At 45.5% G+C, this 23,915-nt stretch overlaps 1 protein-coding gene across 1 annotated transcript in view; it reads right to left on the reverse strand.

Annotated features, from left to right (window-relative positions):
* Positions 1–23,111, reverse strand: part of LOC123774836 (uncharacterized) — a 598,107-nt gene extending 574,996 nt beyond the window's left edge. The window contains exon 1 of the mRNA XM_069316494.1: positions 22,962–23,111. Within this exon, the coding sequence (XP_069172595.1) occupies positions 22,962–23,040 (79 nt within the window). The 5' untranslated portion in view covers positions 23,041–23,111. The remainder of the gene's footprint in view (positions 1–22,961) is intronic.
* Between the last annotated feature and the right edge of the window lie 804 nt (positions 23,112–23,915).

Consider the following 23,915-nt stretch of genomic DNA (forward strand, 5'->3'; position numbering starts at 1 on the left):
TGGAATGTGGGATGAATTTGACTGCAGTGGGGTCAGAGGGGTCAAGGGAGGTGTTGGGGAGATAAGCAGGGGCAGGGAGAGCTGATTTGGGGAAGGAGTGACCTGAGAAGGTGTGAGCTTGTTAGCATGGGGTGGATTAGCATTGGGGTGTGTAGCTACGCTCAAATGGGAAGAGTTGTATTGTTGTTTGCTTGCTCTGTGGGCTATCTGCTCCCCCTTCGTCATAAATTTGTCAATATATACGTTGTAGTAATTTTCGCTACCTCTGAGTAGGTGTTTGTGATCCAGTATGTAATCCATTGCCTCTTCGTTAGTGAACTGTACCAGGACAGGTCGTTTCCTGTTACAGTTGTATGGCCCAATGCGTCGGTGAACTTGCACCTCATTCCCTGCCATCTGGGCTCTCATGTCTCTCAAGATGCCCTGTAGCTCCAAATCCTCAATCTCCATCCTTTCCTGCCTCGATGGTGCCCTGGCTTCAAACAATCCATGGATTATGATTGTCCTCTTTCTCAGTTCAGGGTCATGCTGGTGGCCCTCTCCCTGGCTGACCCCCACCCCTCCCACACCCGCTACTCCACCTACTACTACTCCCCCTTCCCCTGCCAAGCTTCCCTTATTCCTGCCAAATTCATTAGTAAGCCTAGATATTTCTCCTTGCCATTCTACCCTGCTCTTCGTGATTTCCTCTTGAATATAATCCATAAACTCTTGTTTGAGTCTTTGAACCTCGTCCTGTATCTTATTAAAGACTTCAGTTTTAATCCCCTGGATTAGATCATCTATCCAAACATCCCTCTTCTCTACAAATTTCCCAATCATCTTCTCCACAAACCAATCTTCTTCCTCAATCATAATACTATTGGACCTAGACACCCTTCCTGACCTAGTCATTGCTATAATGCAACCTTACCCACAGGGGTTCCAAGTATCTTACCGTCCTGCTAACACAATAGGTGAGTGAATCTCCAAGCGTCGTCCCACGTGGTGGTAGGAGGGTTGCTGCCGGGGGTGAGGTCACGGTCAGAGGTCGGTCAGAGGTCTGCTCCACACTGCACACTGCCACAGTACTTCCTCAACTATTTTGAATTACGCTACTTAAACTGTTTTTCTTCACTACCTTATGACTTTGGTCAAAACCCAAGTTTTTTTCATTCACTTGTACACACTTTTTCACTTCGAAGTTGCCTGATTACCCCTCCCACTCCACTAGTGAAACCAGGAGCTCCACACACACACACACCTGTGTGTGTGTGTGTGTGTGTGTGTGTGTGTGTGTGTGTGTGTGTGTACTCACCTAATTGTACTCACCTAATTGTGCTTGCGGGGGTTGAGCTTTGGCTCTTTGGTCCCGCCTCTCAACTGTCAATCAACTGGTGTACAGATTCCTGAGCCTACTGGGCTCTATCATACCTACATTTGAAACTGTGTATGGAGTCAGCCTCCACCACATCACTTCCTAGTGCATTCCATTTATTAACTACTCTGACACTGAAAAAATCTTTCTAACGTCTCTGTGGCTCATCTGGGTACTAAGTTTCCACCTGTGTCCCCTTGTTCGTGTCCCACCCGTGCTGAAGAGTTTGTCTTTGTCCACCCTGTCAATTCCCCTGAGAATTTTGTAGGTGGTTATCATGTCTCCCCTTACTCTTCTGTTTTCCAGGGATGTGAGGTTCAGCTCCTTTAGCCTTTCCTCGTAGCTCAATCCTCTCAGTTCCGGGACGAGCCTGGTGGCATACCGCTGAATCTTCTCTAACTTTGTCTTGTGTTTAACTAGGTATGGACTCCAGGCTGGAGCTGCATACTCCAGGATTGGTCTTACATAAGTGGTATACAGGGTTCTGAAAGATTCCTTACACAAGTTTCTGAAGGCAGTTCTTATGTTGGCCAGTCTAGCATATGCCGCTGATGATATTCTTTTGATGTGGGCCTCTGGGGACAGGTTCGGTGTGATATCAACCCCCAGATCCTTCTCTCTATTTGATTCTTGCAGGATTTCCCCTCCCAGATGATACCTTGTGTTCAGCCTCCTGCTCCCTTCGCCTAATTTCATCACCTTACACTTTCCAGAGTTGAACTTCAGCAGCCATTTTCTAGACCATTCCTCCAGTTTATCCAGGTCATCCTGTAGTCTCTGTCTATCTTCATCCGTCTTGATTCTTCTCATAATTTTTGCATCATCAGCAAACATCGAGAGGAATGAGTCTATACCCTCTGGAAGATCGTTCACATATATTAGAAACAGGATGGGTCCAAGTACTGAGCCCTGTGGGACTCCGCTGGTGACATCTCGCCACTCTGATGTCTTCCCCCTCACCGTTACTCGCTGTTTCCTGTTGCTTAAGTACTCCCTTATCCACTGGAGCACCTTCCCTTTTACTCCTGCCTGTTGCTCCAACTTTTTTAACAGCCTTTTATGGGGTACTGTGTCGAAGGCTTTTTGGCAATCCAGGAAAATGCAGTCGGCCCACCCTTCTCTTTCCTGCCTAATTTTCGTTGCCTGGTCATAAAATTCTATTAACCCTGTGAGGCACGATTTACCATCTCTGAACCCATGTTGGTGGTGCGTTACAAAGTTATTTCCCTCCAGATGCTCTACGAGCCTTTTCGTCACGATCTTCTCCAGCACCTTGCATGGTATACAAGTTAAGGAAACTGGCCTGTAATTCAGTGCCTCTTGCCTGTCACCCTTTTTGTATATTGGGACCACGTTAGCTGTCTTCCAACTTTCTGGTAAGTCTCCTGTTTCCAGTGACCTGTTATACACCATAGAGAGTGGCACACTTAGTGCTTCTGCACCTTCCTTCAGTATCCATGGTGAGATTCTATCAGGCCCAACAGCCTTTGTCACATCTAGCTCCAGCAGACACCTTTTGACCTCATCACTGGTGAGGTCAAATTCCTCCAAGGTTTCCAAGGTTGCCGCCTCCTCATTTAGTGCAGGGGCTTCTCCTTGTTCTATTGTGAAGACCTCCTGGAATCTCTTGTTGAGTTCTTCACACACCTCCTTGTCATTCTCTGTGTATCTGTTCTCCCCTTTCCGCAGCTTCATCACTTGTTCCTTCACTGCTGTTTTCCTCCTGATATGGCTGTGGAGCAGCTTTGGTTGGGTCTTGGCTTTACTCGCGATGTCATTTTCAAACTGTCTCTCTGCTTCCCTCCTCACTCTGATGTACTCATTTCTGGCCCTTTGGTACCTCTCCCTGCTCTCTGGTGTTCTGTTATTTCTGTAGTTTCTCCATGTTCTTTTACTCAGTTGTTTCGCTACCTTACATTCCTGGTTGAACCATGGGTTTTTCTGTTGTTTTTCGTTTTTCTCCTTTTGGACGGGGATAAACCTGTCTGCAGCTTCCTGGCACTTTTGGGTGACAATATCCATCATGACCTGCACATTCTTGTCTCTAAGTTCTGTTTCCCATGGTATTCCCATTAGGAAGTTCCTCATCTCGTCATATTTTCCTCTTCGGTAATTCAGTCTTTTCCCCTCCACTCCCATCCTTGGATAGGTTATCCCTAATTCCACCAAGTACTCAAAGGTCAGTACACTGTGGTCACTCATTCCTATGGGGGCTTCAACTTTGACTTCCCTTATTTCTGACTCATTTAGGGTGAATATTAAGTCGAGTCTAGCTGGTTCATCATTGCCTCTCATTCTTGTGGGTTCCTTGACATGCTGGCTCAGAAAATTCCTTGTACCACTTCCAAGAGTTTAGCTCGCCACGTATCTGCACCACCATGTGGGTCCCCATTCTCCCAGTCTATCTTTCCATGGTTGAAATCACCCATGATTAAGAGTCTTGAGCCATTCCTGCAGGCAACTGAAGCTGCTCTCTCTATTATATTAATGGTTGCCATGTTGTTCCTATCAAACTCCTGTCTAGGTCTTCTGTCATTTAGGGGAGGGTTGTAAATGACTGTCACTATTATCTTAGGTCCACCCATTGTTATAGTTCCTGTTATGTAATCTCTGAATCCGTCACAGCCCGGAATTTCCATCTCATCAAAACTCCAGTCCTTCCTTATCAGCAGGGCCACTCCTCCACCTCCTCTCCCTTACCTCTCTTTCCTTACTATATAGTAGTCCTTTGGAAACACAGCATCTGTTATGACTCCTGACAATTTTGTTTCTGTTAGTCCTATTACATCAGGGTTTTCTTCTTGCACCCTTTCTGCCAGTTCACTTGCTTTATTGGTAATCCCATCAATGTTTGAGTACATTACCTTGAAGCTCACTTTCTTATATCCAATTTCACCCACACTCCCTACAAGTGTAGGAGGTTGTTCTATGGTCCTTGCTACTTGGGTAGGCTCCTCCTCCTGTTAGGTAGTTGCCAGGGGTTCAGGGGGAGGTGGGGTGGGGGGTGGAGGGCTTAGGTCTTCCTCAGGCCTGTTTGGGTCAGGAAGAAGTCCTGGGGGTGAGGGAGCAGGGATTGCTTGGGGAGAGGGCACGCCCTCCTGCGGTGTAGTTGACAGGGGTTTGGAGGGAGGTGGAGTGGGGGATAGAGGGCTTTGGTCTTGCTCAGGCCTGCTTGGGGCAGGGAGAAGACCAGGGGTTGGGAAAGCAGGGGCTACTTGGGGTAAGGGGAGGGGGAGGATTTGGGTTTCATGATGGGCATTATGCAGGGGCAAGGAAGGGTTTGTGCTGGGGGGTAGAGAGGGCCCTATTGGGTGGTGGACTGGGGTGTTGCATTCCCCCCTGGGGTTCCTGGGTTGCTGGATTGGGGTTCCCCACTCCCCTCTGGGATTGCTGGGTTGGAGGCTGAGGTTCCCTGGCTCTCTTCCCTCTCCTTGCGCCTTTTCCTTGCATCTGCTGCCCTTACTATCTCGTCTCTGGTCATGTCCCTCTGAACATATACCTCTTTGTAGTTCCTTGCATGCCTCAGTTTGTTCTTCCTTACTAGAATGTCCTCTTTGATGTCCTCGCTCTTGAATACTACCTTGATCAATCTTTTTTTGTCTCTGTTGTACTGGCCAATCCGGAAAAACTGTTCTATGTCTCGTTCAGCCCCTTCCATTCCTATCTCCTTTAATATCCCTGCCACTGCAGCTTTGTCTTTAGTCCTCGTTTCCTCCCTTGTGGAGCCCTCTTGTTCCTCGACACCTACCACTACTACAGCTCTTTTCCTTTCCATTAGCTGGCTTGTGCATCTAGCTGCCTCCTGTGAGGTTACTGCTTTCATTACAACATCCTTGACTGTGGACATTGCTCCTGGGCTCTTGAGCATTTCAGCAAAGGTTGGGCCAATTGTAGGGGTCCCTGCCATAGCTACATCTCCTGGCACCTGGGGGTTGGTCCCCTGGGCCAGAGTCTGAGGAGGGCCTGTTTTTAGGCTTTTTATCTCCTCTTGTGCTGCACTTAGTTCTATCTGCAGCTTACATATGGTTTCCCTCAGGTCCTTCAATTCCCCACTGACTTCCTTCCATGCCTTAGCAATCATCTCCATGAATGACTCGTCCAGTCCCTCTCCTCCAGCTTCATTCTGTTGTCTTACCATCCCGCTTGACCTGTGTGTGTGTGTGTGTGTGTGTGTGTGTGTGTGTGTGTGTGTGTGTGTGTGTGTGTGTGTGTGTGTGTGTGTGTGTGTGTGTCTGTGTGTGTGTCTGTATGTGCGTGTGTGTGTGCGTGTGTGTGTGTCCGTGTGTGTCTTTGTGTGCGTGCGTGTGCGTGTGTGTGTGTGTGTGTGTGTGTGCGTGTGTGCGTGTGTGCGTGTGTGCGCGTGTGCGTGTGTGCGTGTGCGTGTGCGTGTGTGCGTGTGTGTGTGTGTGTGTGTTGGGTGCGGGGGTGTTTGTGTATAGGGGAAGGGGTAGGGGGGTGTCTTGGGGCAGTGTAAGGCGTGGGAAGGTGTGGGGTGAGATGGTGAGCGGTCACCAGGGTATCATGTGTCAAGCCCCACCCAAGTGAGCCACGGAGTTGTATATTTGAGATATTGAGACCTACTTTAAATTAGGTATTTTAAGTCACTCTGTACACCTTATTGATGACCTGATGATGATGATGTGTGTGTGTGTGTGTGTGTGTGTGTGAGTGTGTGTGTGTGTGTGTGTGTGTGTGTGTGTGTGTGTGTGTGTGTGTGTGTGTGTGTGTGTGTGTGTGTGTGTGTGTGTGTGTGTGTGAGAGTGTGTTTATATCACGAAAATAAACACGTGATTAAAAATGTGACAGTGTCAGACTACGGAGAAAAATTTAAACAGGAATTTCCTTAGGTACTTTCGTATATATAAAATATACTAATATATATATATATATATATATATATATATATATATATATATATATATATATATATATATATATATATATATATATATATATAAATATATATATATATATATATATATATATATATATATATATATATATATATATATATATATATATATATATATATATATATATATATATATATATATATTTTGAAGGGAGTACCACCTCTAGAGGGAATGTTTAGATCCCCTTATAGATTTAGATAAATAGGAATGTTTAGATTTAGATTTATATATTTTAATATATTTTGGTAGCAGTCTTTCTTGTAAACATATGTTGTTAAATATGACCGAAAAAGTAAGATTAATAATCCTAACACAAATTTTCTCAATATTTCTTATGTTTCTTTTCACTGTCGATGGTACTTGAAAAATCAATTCTCCAAAATTCATTTTTATTTCTAGTCTGGCGCGACGCCTGAACATATTTCGTAATAAATTATTACATTTCAAAGACTTTAGTTTACACACACAACTGTAACCTGTAAACACGCAAACTCGTCCATACTTATACTCGCATTATACATGTGGGTGAGGTGATATGGTACAACAGTTTTGGGTGTGGTGAACAAACTTGTGACAAACACAAGACAAAACACGAAACTATGGGTATTAATTGGATATGAGAACATAAGAATGGAAGTAACTGCAAAGGGCCTATTTCCCGTACATCCTCTTGATGCTTCTATAATGGTTTGGAGTCTTGAAGTAGGTAGAATATGGTTGTGCATTAATTGGCTGTTGATTGCTGGTGTTGACTTTTTGATGTGTAGTGCCTCGCAGATGTCGAGCCTTCTGCTATCGCTGTATCTATCGATGATTTTTGTGTTGTTTGTTATTAAGATTTCTCTGGTGAGGGTCTGGTTGTGAGAGGATATAATATGTTCCTTTATGGAAGGGAGCCGGTCGGCCGAGCGGAAAGCACACTCGACTTGTGATCCTGTGGTCCCGGGTTCGATTACGGGCGCCAGCGAGAAACAATGGGCAGAGTTTCTTTCACCCTATGCCTCTGCTACCTAGCAGTAAAATAGGTACCTGGGTGTTAGTCAGCTGTCACAGACTGCTTCCTGGGGGTGGAGGCCTGGTCGAGGACCGGGCCGCAGGGACACTAAAGCCCCGAAATCATCTCAAGATAACCTCAAGATGTAGCTTTGTTGTTTATGCATTGTTAATCGCCTGGAAAGAGACGTTGTTGTCTTGCCTATATACTGACTTCTTATGGGCTTACTGTCCCCAAGGGGGCATTTGAAGGCATAGACGACGTTGGTTTCCTTCAAGGCGTTCTGCTCTGTGTCTGGAGAGCTTTTCATGAGTAGGTTGGCCGATTTTTTTTGTTTTACAGTAAATCGTCAATAGTATTTTCAGATTTTTGTCTGTAGGGATAACGTTCCTATCCACAATAGTTTTCAGGACCCTTTCCTCCGGTTTATGAGCTGTCGAAAAGAAGTTCCTGTAAAATAGTCTAATAGGGGGTACATGTGTTGTGTAAGTTGACTCTTCAGAGGATGCATGGTCTTCTACCTTTCTTTTTATGATGTCTTCAACAAAACCATTAGAAAAGCCGTTGTTGACTACGACCTGCCTTACCCTTGAGAGTTCTTCATCGACTTGCATCCATCCTGAGCTGCGGCTGAGAGCACGGTCGACGTAAGCATTGACAACACTCCTCTTGTACCTGTCTGGGCAGTCACTAATGGCATTGAGGCACATTCCCATGTTTGTTTCCTTAGTGTAGACTGCAGTGTGGAAGTCTGTACATCTTTCTGTGACTATTACATCTAGAAAGGGCAGCTACCCATCCTTCTCCATCTCGTAAGTGAAACTCAACACAGAATTCTTCTCAAACTCCTCCTTCAGCTCCTGCAAACATCTGACATCAGGTACCTGAGTAAAAATGTCGTCAACATACCTGCAGTATATGGCAGGATATGGCTGTAGTGTCCTTCGATGGGTAGCGAAGGACACTACAGCCGAAATGAAAATAAAGGTAAACAGATTGATCAAAACTGTGAACGCCAAGAATCCGGACTCCACCTGCCAAAGGTTATTGGGGAATACAAACCTAGGTATGCATGGAAATGGATAGATTTCCATTATGTATGAAAATATCAAGACCCACAAGCCTGGAAACCCACCTCGGCCAATCATCAGCCAGATACCAACACGCATGAACAGACTGGCTAAGCGACTCAAAGGCTTGATGACTCCTTTTGTACCTTGGGCTTTCAGCCTGAAGTCTCCAAAGGAATTTGTTGACTTACTGCTGGTAACACGGGCCACAGTGAAAAGAAACATAAGAAATATTGAGAAAATTCGTGTTAGAATTATTATTAATCTAACCTTTTCGATCATATATATATATATATATATATATATATATATATATATATATATATATATATATATATATATATATATATATATATATATATATATATATATATATATGTATATATATATATATATATATATATATATATATATATATATATATATATATATATATATATATATATATATATATATAATATTAATTGTCTTCCCAGTGTCCCCAAATATTCGACAGTAATAGTGAAACTATATTTGCTGCTGAGGTCATGAGACTCGTATTGATGAGAATAATGTTCATCCATTAGAACTTTTTCTATAAATATTCCTAAATGTATAGTGACAATCATATATTCTTCATCTGCCCTAATATGTACCAACAGAAAATGTGAACAAAGAAATAGATATGATCATAATGAATGGGAGATAAGGGCTATATTGGAGGAATAGATGTCTATTCTTCTCCACCCCATAATACCAATCTTCGTGGTAAGACATTCGCCTGGCGTTCCGCGAGCGCTTTGTCATGGGTTCGTATCCAGGCTGGGGAGGATTTACTGGACGCAAATCCTTAACTGTAGCCTCTGTTTAACTCAACAGTAAAATGGGTACTTGGTTGTAACAACGATTCTTCGTGGGGGATCGTATTCCAGGGACCTGCCCGAAACGCTACGCGTACTAGTGGCTGTACTAGAATATAACAACTCTTGTATACATAAACAAAAAAGGAAATATAAAAAGGATGATAATACAGGTGAGAGACTTTTGAACTCAGGGACGACTGTGTCAGGTACAGGAGTCTCAGGGATAACTGTGTGAGGTACAGGAGTCTCAGGGACGACTGTGTGAGGTACAGGAGTCTCAGGGGCGACTGTGTGAGGTACAGGAGTCTCAGGGACGACTGTGTGAGGTACAGGAGTCTCAGGGGCGACTGTGTGAGGTACAGGAGTCTCAGGGACGACTGTGTGAGGTACAGGAGTCTCAGGGGCGACTGTGTGAGGTACAGGAGTCTCTGGGGCGACTATGTGAGGTACAAGAGTCTCACGGGCGACTGTGTGAGGTACAGGAGTCTCAGGGATGCCTGTGTGAGGTACATGAGTCTCAGGGACGACTGTGTGAGGTACAGGAGTCTCAGGGGCGACTGTGTGAGGTACAGGAGTCTCAGGGGCGACTGTGTGAGGTACTGGAGTCTCAGGGGATGACTGTGAGAGGAACAGGAGTCTCTGGGGAGACTGAGTGAGGTACAGGAGTCTCAGGGATGCCTGTGTGAGGTACAGGAGTCTCAGGGGCGACTGTGTGAGGTACAGGAGTCTCAGGGACGACTGTGTGAGGTACAGGAGTCTCAGGGACAACTGTGTGAGGTACAGGAGTCTCAGGGATGACTGAGTGAGGTACAGGAGTCTCAGGGATGCCAGTGTGAGGTACATGAGTCTCAGGGGCGACTGTGTGAGGTACAGGAGTCTCAGGGGCGACTGTGTGAGGTACAGGAGTCTCAGGGACGACTGTGTGAGGTACAGGAGTCTCAGGGGCGACTGTGTGAGGTACAGGAGTCTCAGGGACGACTGTGTGAGGTACAGGAGTCTCAGGGGCGACTGTGTGAGGTACAGGAGTCTCAGGGGCGACTATGTGAGGTACAAGAGTCTCAGGGGCGACTGTGTGAGGTACAGGAGTCTCAGGGATGCCTGTGTGAGGTACTGGAGTCTCAGGGGATGACTGTGAGAGGAACAGGAGTCTCTGGGGAGACTGAGTGAGGTACAGGAGTCTCAGGGATGCCTGTGTGAGGTACAGGAGTCTCAGGGACGACTGTGTGAGGTACAGGAGTCTCAGGGACGACTGTGTGAGGTACAGGAGTCTCAGGGACAACTGTGTGAGGTACAGGAGTCTCAGGGATGACTGTGTGAGGTACAGGAGTCTCAGGGATGCCAGTGTGAGGTACATGAGTCTCAGGGACGACTGTGTGAGGTACAGGAGTCTCAGGGGCGACTGTGTGAGGTACAGGAGTCTCAGGGACGACAGTGTGAGGTACTGGAGTCTCAGGGGATGACTGTGTGAGGTACAGGAGTCTCAGGGGCGACTGTGTGAGGTACATGAGTCTCAAGGACGACTGTGTGAGGTACAGGAGTCTCCGGGACGACTGTGTGAGGTACAGGAGTCTCAGGGGCAACTATATGAGGTACAGGAGTCTCAGGGGCGACTGTGTGAGGTACAGGAGTCTCAGGGATGACTGTGTGAGGTACAGGAATCTCAGGGATGACTGTGTGAGGTACAGGAGTCTCAGGGGCGACTGTGTGAGGTACATGAGTCTCAGAGGGAACTGTGTGAGGTACAGGAGTCTCAGGGGCGACTATGTGAGGTACAGGAGTCTCAGGGACGACTGTGTGAGGTACAGGAGTCTCAGGGAAGACTGTGTGAGGTACATGAGTCTCAGGGAAGACTGTGTGAGGTACATGAGTTTCAGGGACGACTGTGTGAGGTACAGGAGTCTCAGGGAAGACTGTGTGAGGTACAGGAGTCTCAGGGACGCCTGTGTGAGGTACAGGAGTCTCAGGGACGACTGTGTGAGGTACAAGAGTCTCAAGGGCGACTGTGTGAGGTACAGGAGTCTCAGAGGGAACTGTGTGAGGTACAGGAGTCTCAGGGACGACTGTGTGAGGTACAGGAGTCTCAGGGACAACTGTGTGAGGTACAGGAGTCTCAGGGATGACTGTGTGAGGTACAGGAGTCTCAGGGATGCCAGTGTGAGGTACATGAGTCTCAGGGACGACTGTGTGAGGTACAGGAGTCTCAGGGGCGACTGTGTGAGGTACAGGAGTCTCAGGGACGACAGTGTGAGGTACTGGAGTCTCTGGGGATGACTGTGTGAGGTACAGGAGTCTCAGGGGCGACTGTGTGAGGTACATGAGTCTCAAGGACGACTGTGTGAGGTACAGGAGTCTCCGGGACGACTGTGTGAGGTACAGGAGTCTCAGGGGCAACTATATGAGGTACAGGAGTCTCAGGGGCGACTGTGTGAGGTACAGGAGTCTCAGGGATGACTGTGTGAGGTACAGGAATCTCAGGGATGACTGTGTGAGGTACAGGAGTCTCAGGGGCGACTGTGTGAGGTACAGGAGTCTCAGAGGGAACTGTGTGAGGTACAGGAGTCTCAGGGGCGACTATGTGAGGTACAGGAGTCTCAGGGACGACTGTGTGAGGTCCAGGAGTCTCAGGGACGACTGTGCGAGGTACAGGAGTGTCAATGACGACTGTGTGAGGTACAGGAGTCTCAAGGGCGACTGTGTGAGGTACAGGAGTCTCAGGGACGCCTGTGTGAGGTACAGGAGTCTCAGGGAAGACTGTGTGAGGTACATGAGTCTCAGGGACGACTGTGTGAGGTACAGGAGTCTCAGGGAAGACTGTGTGAGGTACAGGAGTCTCAGGGACGCCTGTGTGAGGTACAGGAGTCTCAGGGACGACTGTGTGAGGTACAAGAGTCTCAGAGATGACTGTGTGAGGTACAGGAGTCTCAGGGAGGACTGTGTGAGGTACAGGAGCCTCATGGACGACTGTGTGAGGTACAGGAGTCTCAGAGATGACTGTGTGAGGTACAGGAGTCTCAGGGAGGACTGTGTGAGGTACAGGAGTCTCAGGGGCGACTGTGTGAGGTACAGGAGCCTCAGAGATGACTGTGTGAGGTACAGGATTCTCTGGGAGGGTCTCCGGGAGTCAAGAGTGAGTCAGATACTGGAGGCAGACGACACAGGACGCCGCCATAATGATAACAGAGTGAGTCTCCGGCTGTACACTAGTTATGTTGTGATGCCGCCGGGTGTACTCACCTAGTTGTGCTTGCTGGGTGCAGCTTCTGCTCTTCACTCTCACTTTTACAGCTTCATTAGTTTATATTTAAATCTCTTTCATCTTTACCTTTTAAATTTTACATTGGTTTTGTCATGGTGTCTCATCTAGTCAGATGTACTTATTGGTGGAGTCTCAAATGAAGAAATTCCTCCTGACATTGAACAGTGCTTCTCTTTCTGCTTTGTTTATTTGTTTTAAAATACGTCACTATCATATCTGCCTTGTTTTCTCTTTCCTCCTGATTAGGAAGGTCGAGTTACCTCAGCCTTTTCTCATAGCTCAGTTCCCTTAGCTCATGAAGGAGCCTCATTATTTATCATGTATAAATCAATTATGCACTTTGGATAGATTTGTATTGGATCAATTAATAAACTATCTAAGTAAGGTAATTACTACACAACTATTCCCATACGGACATTACTTTTAGTTCCTGACATGTGCTGGTCAGCAGGTCTTCTGCAGTGTCCACTTTCTTATGTTTATTGAACCATTGTCTTAGAGACAGTGTTTACTCCACCTCACATGGAGCCTTCCTCTTCCTTCATACATCTAATGATGTGTTGATTTCCACGAAAACGTTTATGTAATTGAATGTTTCATTTTGGCTCATTTTGCCTTATATATATATATATATATATATATATATATATATATATATATATATATATATATATATATATATATATATATATATATATATATATATATATATATATATATATATATATATATATATGTCGTACCTAGTAGCCAGAACGCACTTCTCAGCCTACTATGCAAGGGCCAATTTGCCTAATAAGCCAAGTTTTCATGAATTAATTGTTTTTCGACTACCTAACCTACCTAACCTAACCTAACCTAACTTTTTCGGCTACCTAACCTAACCTATCCTATAAAGATAGGTTAGGTTAGGTTAGGTAGGGTTGGTTAGGTTCAGTCATATATCTACGTTAATTTTAACTCCAATAAAAAAAATTTACCTCATACATAATAAAATGGGTAGCTTTATCATTTCATTAGAACAAAAATAGAGAAAATATATTAATTCAGGAAAACTTGGTTTATTAGGCAAATCGGGCCTTGCATAGTAGGCCGAGAGGTGCGTTCTGGCTACTAGGTACGACATATATATATATATATATATATATATATATATATATATATATATATATATATATATATATATATATATATATATATATATATATATATATATATATATATATGAAAAAGTAAGATTAATAATTCTAACACGAATTTTCTCAATCTCTCGTACATTTCTTTTCACTGTTGGAGGTAATTCAAAAATCAATTCTCCAAAATTCATTTTTATTTCTAGTCTGACGGGACACTTGAGCGCGTTTCGTAAAACTTATTACATTTTCAAAGACTTTACACATTCGCAACTGAATAGAACTTACATATCTCCGATTTTGTTTATATCTACATTTGAGTGAGGGGGATGGGGTGAGGTGGTATTTAATAGGGTATTAATTTCATCAACACAAGACAGAACAAGAAACAATGGGTATTGAAATGGAAGTGATTGTAGAAAGCTTATTGGTCCATATTTCTTGATGCTTCTATATTGGAGCGGAGTCTTGAGGTGGGTAGAATATAGTTGTGCATTAATTGGCTGTTGATTGCTGGTGTTGACTTCTTAATGTGCAGTGCCTCGCAAACGTCAAGCCGTCTGCTATCGCTGTATCTATCGATGATTTCTGTGTTGTTTACTAGGATTTCTCTGGCGATGGTTTGGTTGTGGGAAGAGATTATATGTTCCTTAATGGAGCCCTGTTGCTTATGCATCGTTAAACGCCTAGAAAGAGATGTTGTTGTCTTGCCTATATACTGGGTTTTTTGGAGCTTACAGTCCGCAAGTGGGCATTTGAAGGCATAGACGACGTTGGTCTCTTTTAAAGCGTTCTGCTTTGTGTCTGGAAAGTTTCTCATGAGTAGGCTGGCCGTTTTTCTGGTTTTATAGTAAATCGTCAGTTGTATCCTCTGATTTTTGTCTGTTGGGATAACGTTTCTATTAACAATATCTTTCAGGACCCTTTCCTCCGTTTTATGAGCTGTGGAAAAGAAGTTCCTGTAAAATAGTCTAATAGGGGGTATAGGTGTTGTGTTAGTTGTCTCTTCAGAGGTTGCATGGCGTTTCACTTTCCTTCTTATGATGTCTTCGACGAAACCATTGGAGAAGCCGTTGTTGAATAGGACCTGCCTTACCCTACAGAGTTCTTCGTCGACTTGCTTCCATTCTGAGCTGTGGCTGAGAGCACGGTCGACATATGCGTTAACAACACTCCTCTTGTACCTGTCTGGGCAGTCGCTGTTGGCATTTAGGCACATTCTTATGTTCGTTTCCTTAGTGTAGACTGCAGTGTGGACACCTCCGCTCTTTTCCATGACTGTTACATCTAGAAAGGGCAGCTTCCCATCCTTTTCCATCTCGTAAGTGAAACGCAGCACGGAACTCTGCTCAAATGCCTCCTTCAGCTCCTGCAGATGTCTGACATAAGGTACCTGTGTAAAAATGTCGTCAACATACCTGCAGTATATGGCCGGTTTCAAGTTCATGTCGACTAAGACTTTTTGCTCGATGGTACCCATGTAGAAGTTTGCAAACAGGACACCTAGGGGAGAACCCATGGCGACCCCATCTACTTGCTTATACATGTGCCCATCCGCCCATTGCTTATACATGTGCTTATATATATATGTATATATATATATATATATATATATATATATATATATATATATATATATATGTATATATATATATATATATATATATATATATATATATATATATATATAATATTAATTGTCTTCCCAGTGTCCCCAAATATTCGACAGTAATAGTGAAACTATATTTGCTGCTGAGGTCATGAGACTCGTATTGATGAGAATAATGTTCATCCATTAGAACTTTTTCTATAAATATTCCTAAATGTATAGTGACTATCATATATTCTTCATCTGCCCTAATATGTACCAACAGAAAATGTGAACAAAGAAATAGATATGATCATAATGAATGGGAGATAAGGGCTATATTGGAGGAATAGATGTCTATTCTTCTCCACCCCATAATACCAATCTTCGTGGTAAGACATTCGCCAAGCGTTCCGCGAGCGCTTTGTCATGGGTTCGTATCCAGGCTGGGGAGGATTTACTGGACGCAAATCCTTAACTGTAGCCTCTGTTTAACTCAACAGTAAAATGGGTACTTGGTTGTAACAACGATTCTTCGTGGGGGATCGTATTCCAGGGACCTGCCCGAAACGCTACGCGTACTAGTGGCTGTACTAGAATATAACAACTCTTGTATACATAAACAAAAAAGGAAATATAAAAAGGATGATAATACAGGTGAGAGACTTTTGAATTCAGGGACGACTGTGTCAGGTACAGGAGTCTCAGGGATAACTGTGTGAGGTACAGGAGTCTCAGGGACGACTGTGTGAGGTACAGGAGTCTCAGGGGCGACTGTGTGAGGTACAGGAGTCTCAGGGACGACTGTGTGAGGTACAGGAGTCTCAGGGGCGACTGTGTGAGGTACAGGAGTCTCAGGGACGACTGTGTGAGGTACAGGAGTCTCAGGGGCGACTGTGTGAGGTACAGGAGTCTCTGGGGCGACTATGTGAGGTACAAGAGTCTCACGGGCGACTGTGTGAGGTACAGGAGTCTCAGGGATGCCTGTGTGAGGTACATGAGTCTCAGGGACGACTGTGTGAGGTACAGGAGTCTCAGGGGCGACTGTGTGAGGTACAGGAGTCTCAGGGGCGACTGTGTGAGGTACTGGAGTCTCAGGGGATGACTGTGAGAGGAACAGGAGTCTCTGGGGAGACTGAGTGAGGTACAGGAGTCTCAGGGATGCCTGTGTGAGGTACAGGAGTCTCAGGGGCGACTGTGTGAGGTACAGGAGTCTCAGGGACGACTGTGTGAGGTACAGGAGTCTCAGGGACAACTGTGTGAGGTACAGGAGTCTCAGGGATGACTGAGTGAGGTACAGGAGTCTCAGGGATGCCAGTGTGAGGTACATGAGTCTCAGGGGCGACTGTGTGAGGTACAGGAGTCTCAGGGGCGACTGTGTGAGGTACAGGAGTCTCAGGGACGACTGTGTGAGGTACAGGAGTCTCAGGGGCGACTGTGTGAGGTACAGGAGTCTCAGGGACGACTGTGTGAGGTACAGGAGTCTCAGGGGCAACTATATGAGGTACAGGAGTCTCAGGGGCGACTGTGTGAGGTACAGGAGTCTCTGGGGAGACTGAGTGAGGTACAGGAGTCTCAGGGATGCCTGTGTGAGGTACAGGAGTCTCAGGGACGACTGTGTGAGGTACAGGAGCCTCAGGGACGACTGTGTGAGGTACAGGAGTCTCAGGGACAACTGTGTGAGGTACAGGAGTCTCAGGGATGACTGTGTGAGGTACAGGAGTCTCAGGGATGCCAGTGTGAGGTACATGAGTCTCAGGGACGACTGTGTGAGGTACAGGAGTCTCAGGGGCGACTGTGTGAGGTACAGGAGTCTCAGGGACGACAGTGTGAGGTACTGGAGTCTCAGGGGATGACTGTGTGAGGTACAGGAGTCTCAGGGGCGACTGTGTGAGGTACATGAGTCTCAAGGACGACTGTGTGAGGTACAGGAGTCTCCGGGACGACTGTGTGAGGTACAGGAGTCTCAGGGGCAACTATATGAGGTACAGGAGTCTCAGGGGCGACTGTGTGAGGTACAGGAGTCTCAGGGATGACTGTGTGAGGTACAGGAATCTCAGGGATGACTGTGTGAGGTACAGGAGTCTCAGGGGCGACTGTGTGAGGTACAGGAGTCTCAGAGGGAACTGTGTGAGGTACAGGAGTCTCAGGGGCGACTATGTGAGGTACAGGAGTCTCAGGGACGACTGTGTGAGGTCCAGGAGTCTCAGGGACGACTGTGCGAGGTACAGGAGTGTCAATGACGACTGTGTGAGGTACAGGAGTCTCAAGGGCGACTGTGTGAGGTACAGGAGTCTCAGGGACGCCTGTGTGAGGTACAGGAGTCTCAGGGAAGACTGTGTGAGGTACATGAGTCTCAGGGACGACTGTGTGAGGTACAGGAGTCTCAGGGAAGACTGTGTGAGGTACAGGAGTCTCAGGGACGCCTGTGTGAGGTACAGGAGTCTCAGGGACGACTGTGTGAGGTACAAGAGTCTCAGAGATGACTGTGTGAGGTACAGGAGTCTCAGGGAGGACTGTGTGAGGTACAGGAGCCTCATGGACGACTGTGTGAGGTACAGGAGTCTCAGAGATGACTGTGTGAGGTACAGGAGTCTCAGGGAGGACTGTGTGAGGTACAGGAGTCTCAGGGGCGACTGTGTGAGGTACAGGAGCCTCAGAGATGACTGTGTGAGGTACAGGATTCTCTGGGAGGGTCTCCGGGAGTCAAGAGTGAGTCAGATACTGGAGGCAGACGACACAGGACGCCGCCATAATGATAACAGAGTGAGTCTCCGGCTGTACACTAGTTATGTTGTGATGCCGCCGGGTGTACTCACCTAGTTGTGCTTGCTGGGTGCAGCTTCTGCTCTTCACTCTCACTTTTACAGCTTCATTAGTTTATATTTAAATCTCTTTCATCTTTACCTTTTAAATTTTACATTGGTTTTGTCATGGTGTCTCATCTAGTCAGATGTACTTATTGGTGGAGTCTCAAATGAAGAAATTCCTCCTGACATTGAACAGTGCTTCTCTTTCTGCTTTGTTTATTTGTTTTAAAATACGTCACTATCATATCTGCCTTGTTTTCTCTTTCCTCCTGATTAGGAAGGTCGAGTTACCTCAGCCTTTTCTCATAGCTCAGTTCCCTTAGCTCATGAAGGAGCCTCATTATTTATCATGTATAAATCAATTATGCACTTTGGATAGATTTGTATTGGATCAATTAATAAACTATCTAAGTAAGGTAATTACTACACAACTATTCCCATACGGACATTACTTTTAGTTCCTGACATGTGCTGGTCAGCAGGTCTTCTGCAGTGTCCACTTTCTTATGTTTATTGAACCATTGTCTTAGAGACAGTGTTTACTCCACCTCACATGGAGCCTTCCTCTTCCTTCATACATCTAATGATGTGTTGATTTCCACGAAAACGTTTATGTAATTGAATGTTTCATTTTGGCTCATTTTGCCTTATATATATATATATATATATATATATATATATATATATATATATATATATATATATATATATATATATATATATATATATATATATATATATATATATATATATATATATATATATGAAAAAGTAAGATTAATAATTCTAACACGAATTTTCTCAATCTCTCGTACATTTCTTTTCACTGTTGGAGGTAATTCAAAAATCAATTCTCCAAAATTCATTTTTATTTCTAGTCTGACGGGACACTTGAGCGCGTTTCGTAAAACTTATTACATTTTCAAAGACTTTACACATTCGCAACTGAATAGAACTTACATATCTCCGATTTTGTTTATATCTACATTTGAGTGAGGGGGATGGGGTGAGGTGGTATTTAATAGGGTATTAATTTCATCAACACAAGACAGAACAAGAAACAATGGGTATTGAAATGGAAGTGATTGTAGAAAGCTTATTGGTCCATATTTCTTGATGCTTCTATATTGGAGCGGAGTCTTGAGGTGGGTAGAATATAGTTGTGCATTAATTGGCTGTTGATTGCTGGTGTTGACTTCTTAATGTGCAGTGCCTCGCAAACGTCAAGCCGTCTGCTATCGCTGTATCTATCGATGATTTCTGTGTTGTTTACTAGGATTTCTCTGGCGATGGTTTGGTTGTGGGAAGAGATTATATGTTCCTTAATGGAGCCCTGTTGCTTATGCATCGTTAAACGCCTAGAAAGAGATGTTGTTGTCTTGCCTATATACTGGGTTTTTTGGAGCTTACAGTCCGCAAGTGGGCATTTGAAGGCATAGACGACGTTGGTCTCTTTTAAAGCGTTCTGCTTTGTGTCTGGAAAGTTTCTCATGAGTAGGCTGGCCGTTTTTCTGGTTTTATAGTAAATCGTCAGTTGTATCCTCTGATTTTTGTCTGTTGGGATAACGTTTCTATTAACAATATCTTTCAGGACCCTTTCCTCCGTTTTATGAGCTGTGGAAAAGAAGTTCCTGTAAAATAGTCTAATAGGGGGTATAGGTGTTGTGTTAGTTGTCTCTTCAGAGGTTGCATGGCGTTTCACTTTCCTTCTTATGATGTCTTCGACGAAACCATTGGAGAAGCCGTTGTTGAATAGGACCTGCCTTACCCTACAGAGTTCTTCGTCGACTTGCTTCCATTCTGAGCTGTGGCTGAGAGCACGGTCGACATATGCGTTAACAACACTCCTCTTGTACCTGTCTGGGCAGTCGCTGTTGGCATTTAGGCACATTCTTATGTTCGTTTCCTTAGTGTAGACTGCAGTGTGGACACCTCCGCTCTTTTCCATGACTGTTACATCTAGAAAGGGCAGCTTCCCATCCTTTTCCATCTCGTAAGTGAAACGCAGCACGGAACTCTGCTCAAATGCCTCCTTCAGCTCCTGCAGATGTCTGACATAAGGTACCTGTGTAAAAATGTCGTCAACATACCTGCAGTATATGGCCGGTTTCAAGTTCATGTCGACTAAGACTTTTTGCTCGATGGTACCCATGTAGAAGTTTGCAAACAGGACACCTAGGGGAGAACCCATGGCGACCCCATCTACTTGCTTATACATGTGCCCATCCGGGCTCAAGAAGGGTGCCTCTTTAGTACAAGCTTGGAGTAGTTTCCTCACAATATTTTCTGGTATGTCAAGAGGAGTACAGGCTGGATCACGATACACTCTGTCGGCTATCATCCCGATTGTCTCGTCCACAGGTACGTTGGTAAACAGCGATTCTACGTCCAACGAGGCTCTTATCCCTGTGGCCCGTGTGCCCCGCAGTAAGTCAACAAATTCCTTTGGAGACTTCAGGCTGAAGGCGCAAGGAACATAAGGAGTCAGCAGGCCGTTGAGTCGCTTCGCCAGTCTGTACGTGGGTGTGGGTATCTGGCTAATGATTGGCCGAAGTGGGTTTCCAGGCTTGTGTGTCTTGACATTTCCATACGCATATCCAGGTTTATATTCCCCTATGATCTTTGGCAGGTGGAGTCCGGATTTCTTGGCGTTCACAGAATTTTGGAGAATTGATTTTTGAATTACCTCCAACAGTGAAAAGAAATGTACGAAAGATTGAGAAAATTCGTGTTAGAATTATTAATCTTACTTTTTCGGTCATATTTAATAATATATGTCAACAGGAAAGACTGCTACCAAAATATACTAATATATATATATATATATATATATATATATATATATATATATATATATATATATATATATATATATATATATATATATATTGTTACGGTGCCCACTCCTATCTCTTTCGTTTGCCTGCTTTAAGAGTTATATCAACTCTCCCTACTGATTATCTGAGGTACAGGGAGTCTATTGATATATATGGCGACCTGACCGGCTTCCAGTGAAGGGAGAAAGTTACATTATAAGTTGTAAGTAAGGGGAAATTGGCGCCCTGATATAAAATGAAAGAGTATCCCCTACTGCAGATATGACGTTTTGAAAGGGACACTAGCCGATCGCGGATTGGCCGACTTAGGTCGCGGGCGACCAATCAGGGCCCGCCATGACGTCACCGAGTGCCCCGAGCGGCGCCAACGTCAGAGTTGACCTGACCTTGGAAGCGAGAGGACGCACCTCGGTCATCTCTCAAGGATTTGAGGCTCTACAAGCCTTTCTAAGTGGATTAGAGCTGGCTATCGCAACCCATCTCACATATTGGAGACCCCGCGCTTCTGGGAAGCAAAGAGGAACCAAGTTTATTGAGCAAAAGAGTGCCAAACTTGGAAATATTCGGCGACGACGCTGGGCGGCGACGCAGGACGTTGAGGGCCTGGAAAGGTGTGGCGGGCAGGCCTAGCTGTGACCGGGTCACATCCACTGAGGGTTTTGGAAGGACGACACCGTGCCTAGGACAAGGAGCAACGCCTTGTGGAAGGGGCGAGTGTGAGAAAATAGTGATTAGCTCAGCGCCCATCGATGAACCAGGATTGGGGTAGCTGAATCTCAGGGATTGGAACGGCGACGACGCGAAGGCTCCACGACACCTGAGGACCTGTGGAACGTCCTGGATCGTCAAGGATCGACTCAGGAAGCGTGGGAACCTCACACCATCGAGGGACAGGCGTCGTGAGCCAGGAATGTAAGGTAGATCATTTTCCCTCCCATTACCCCTTGTGTGAGTAGGCTAGTTAGGCCACAATAGTTACTTATGTATGTGGCAATAGGACATTAATACTTTAGTAATAGAATAGGCTGCAAGGCAGCTTGTGTCCAGGTCTGTCAGAGAGGACAGTGTGTATGGGTGGCAGAACAGTGAAGAAGAGGCGCCGACGTGGTGAAGAGGCCCTCCTGTGAGAGAGTGTGGGACTCCTGTCTTTCTGCCCAGCTGAAGGAGTGTTGGAGGTCGTGGAAGAAAAGGCTGACGATCTCCAGACTTATTATCCTTATTTTCATATTCATGTATTACTTGTGATTGTATGTGTGTTCATGTAATTTGCATCAGTAAATTCACATTTTATCATTGTGTTTAAGTGTGCCTCCTTTATAATATTTTTCTATGAGCATACACGAAGGTTATCATAGTACCACCTAGGGAACACTACGTTCTCTATAGAAGTTCTTATTGCCTGGAGAGTGGTAAAGACAGCACGGACCTATATAAAAGTGTACCCCCTAGCCATCCGATCAGTATCAGTGCCTGAATGGTGGCAACTAGTAACGTGGTGGCTAGAGAGAGGTAAAGCCACACAGACCTTCCTGGGAGAGTACCCTGGGCCGACAGTCTAGTAGCAGATCTATGGGAGTAGCAATCTTCTGGCTACAAACAATATATAATACACCCACTGAACTGCATTGCTGGGGTGCAGATATAATAACTCAGCTGGTGACCTTGTTAAGAAGAAATTAGAGAAGACAGGCAGGAAAGGAGTTCCTGTAACCTTTTGTCTGGCAGGCAAGACTCAGGGAGGTTATGGTTATAAGGTAAGCCTGAGTCTTCCTTCACTCCTCCACGGGTCTAGGCCGAAACTGTTAACAGCAATTTCCCCGTGTTTGACTGAAGGGCTTCCAGGGTGAATCAGTGGCACCCCCTTTTGTGGTGGAAGCAAAGACCTGCGGAGGTGGGCATTGTCGGTCCTCTCCTGTGTGACCAAGGAGACTCCGGTGAATCCCGGGAGTCGGAGGGGCTGAGTATTCGGCCTTTTGAGCCCCTAGCAGCTGAGTGCTAGCAGAGCCCTGGCCCACCTCCACGTGACAATATATATATATATATATATATATATATATATATATATATATATATATATATATATATATATATATATATATATATACGGAATATATAATGTTAATAATAAATGAAAGACGATAGAAAGAGGATGAACACTCACACTGGACGTTGAGGTTGAGAGCGTTGCTCTGGCCGTCACCCTCCTGGTTACTACCGAGGCAGGTGTACAAGCCACGCATGTCGGCCGTCACGTTGTGGAGCCGCAGGGTGGTGTAGGTCGCCTGCGGCCCCCACTCCGCCCGTCGCAGCGGCCGCCCCTGCACCCAGAGGAAAATGCGTTTAACTTCTCAAAGTAAGTGACCTGGTTTTGGGTGCAGCAAAGATAATATTGGATTAACTTCTTCGATATGTGTGTATATCCAATGGGGTTTGAATACGTGTAAGTGTTCTCGTTACATACGCAAGTATTTGCAAGTTCAAACACACACACACACACTGGCACACACGCGTTATATGGCAAAAGTACTGGGAAGACGGGATACCACGAGCGTAGCTCTCATCCTGTAACTACACTTAGGTAATTAAACACACACACCAACATACACAACCTGTACACCTGTTGATTGACGGTTGAGAGACGGGACCAAAGAGCCAGAGCTCAACCCCCGCAAGCACAACTAGGTGAGTACACACACACAAACGGACCAAAGAAACAAAGCTCAACCCCTGCAAGCACAACTAGGTGAGTACATACCAATACATACACACACACTACCACGCATTCACACACACTAACACACAGGGGGCCGGTGGCTGTGTGGAAGGGGGCCGGTGGCTGTGTGGAAGGGGGCCGGTGGCTGTGTGGAAGGGGGCCGGTGGCTGTGTGGAAGGGGGCCGGTGGCTGTGTGGAAGGGGGCCGGTGGCTGTGTGGAAGGGGGCCGGTGGCTGTGTGGAAGGGGGCCGGTGGCTGTGTGGACAGCACGCTGCACACGTAATCCTGTGACCCGGGATCGATTAACGGCGCCGGCGAGAAACAATGGGCCGAGTTTCTTTCACCCTGATGCCAATGTTACCTAGCAATAAATAGGTAACTGGGAGTTAGACAGCTGTTGCG

Source organism: Procambarus clarkii, chromosome 84 (assembly GCF_040958095.1).
Source record: "Procambarus clarkii isolate CNS0578487 chromosome 84, FALCON_Pclarkii_2.0, whole genome shotgun sequence".
Classification (NCBI taxonomy): domain Eukaryota; kingdom Metazoa; phylum Arthropoda; class Malacostraca; order Decapoda; family Cambaridae; genus Procambarus; species Procambarus clarkii.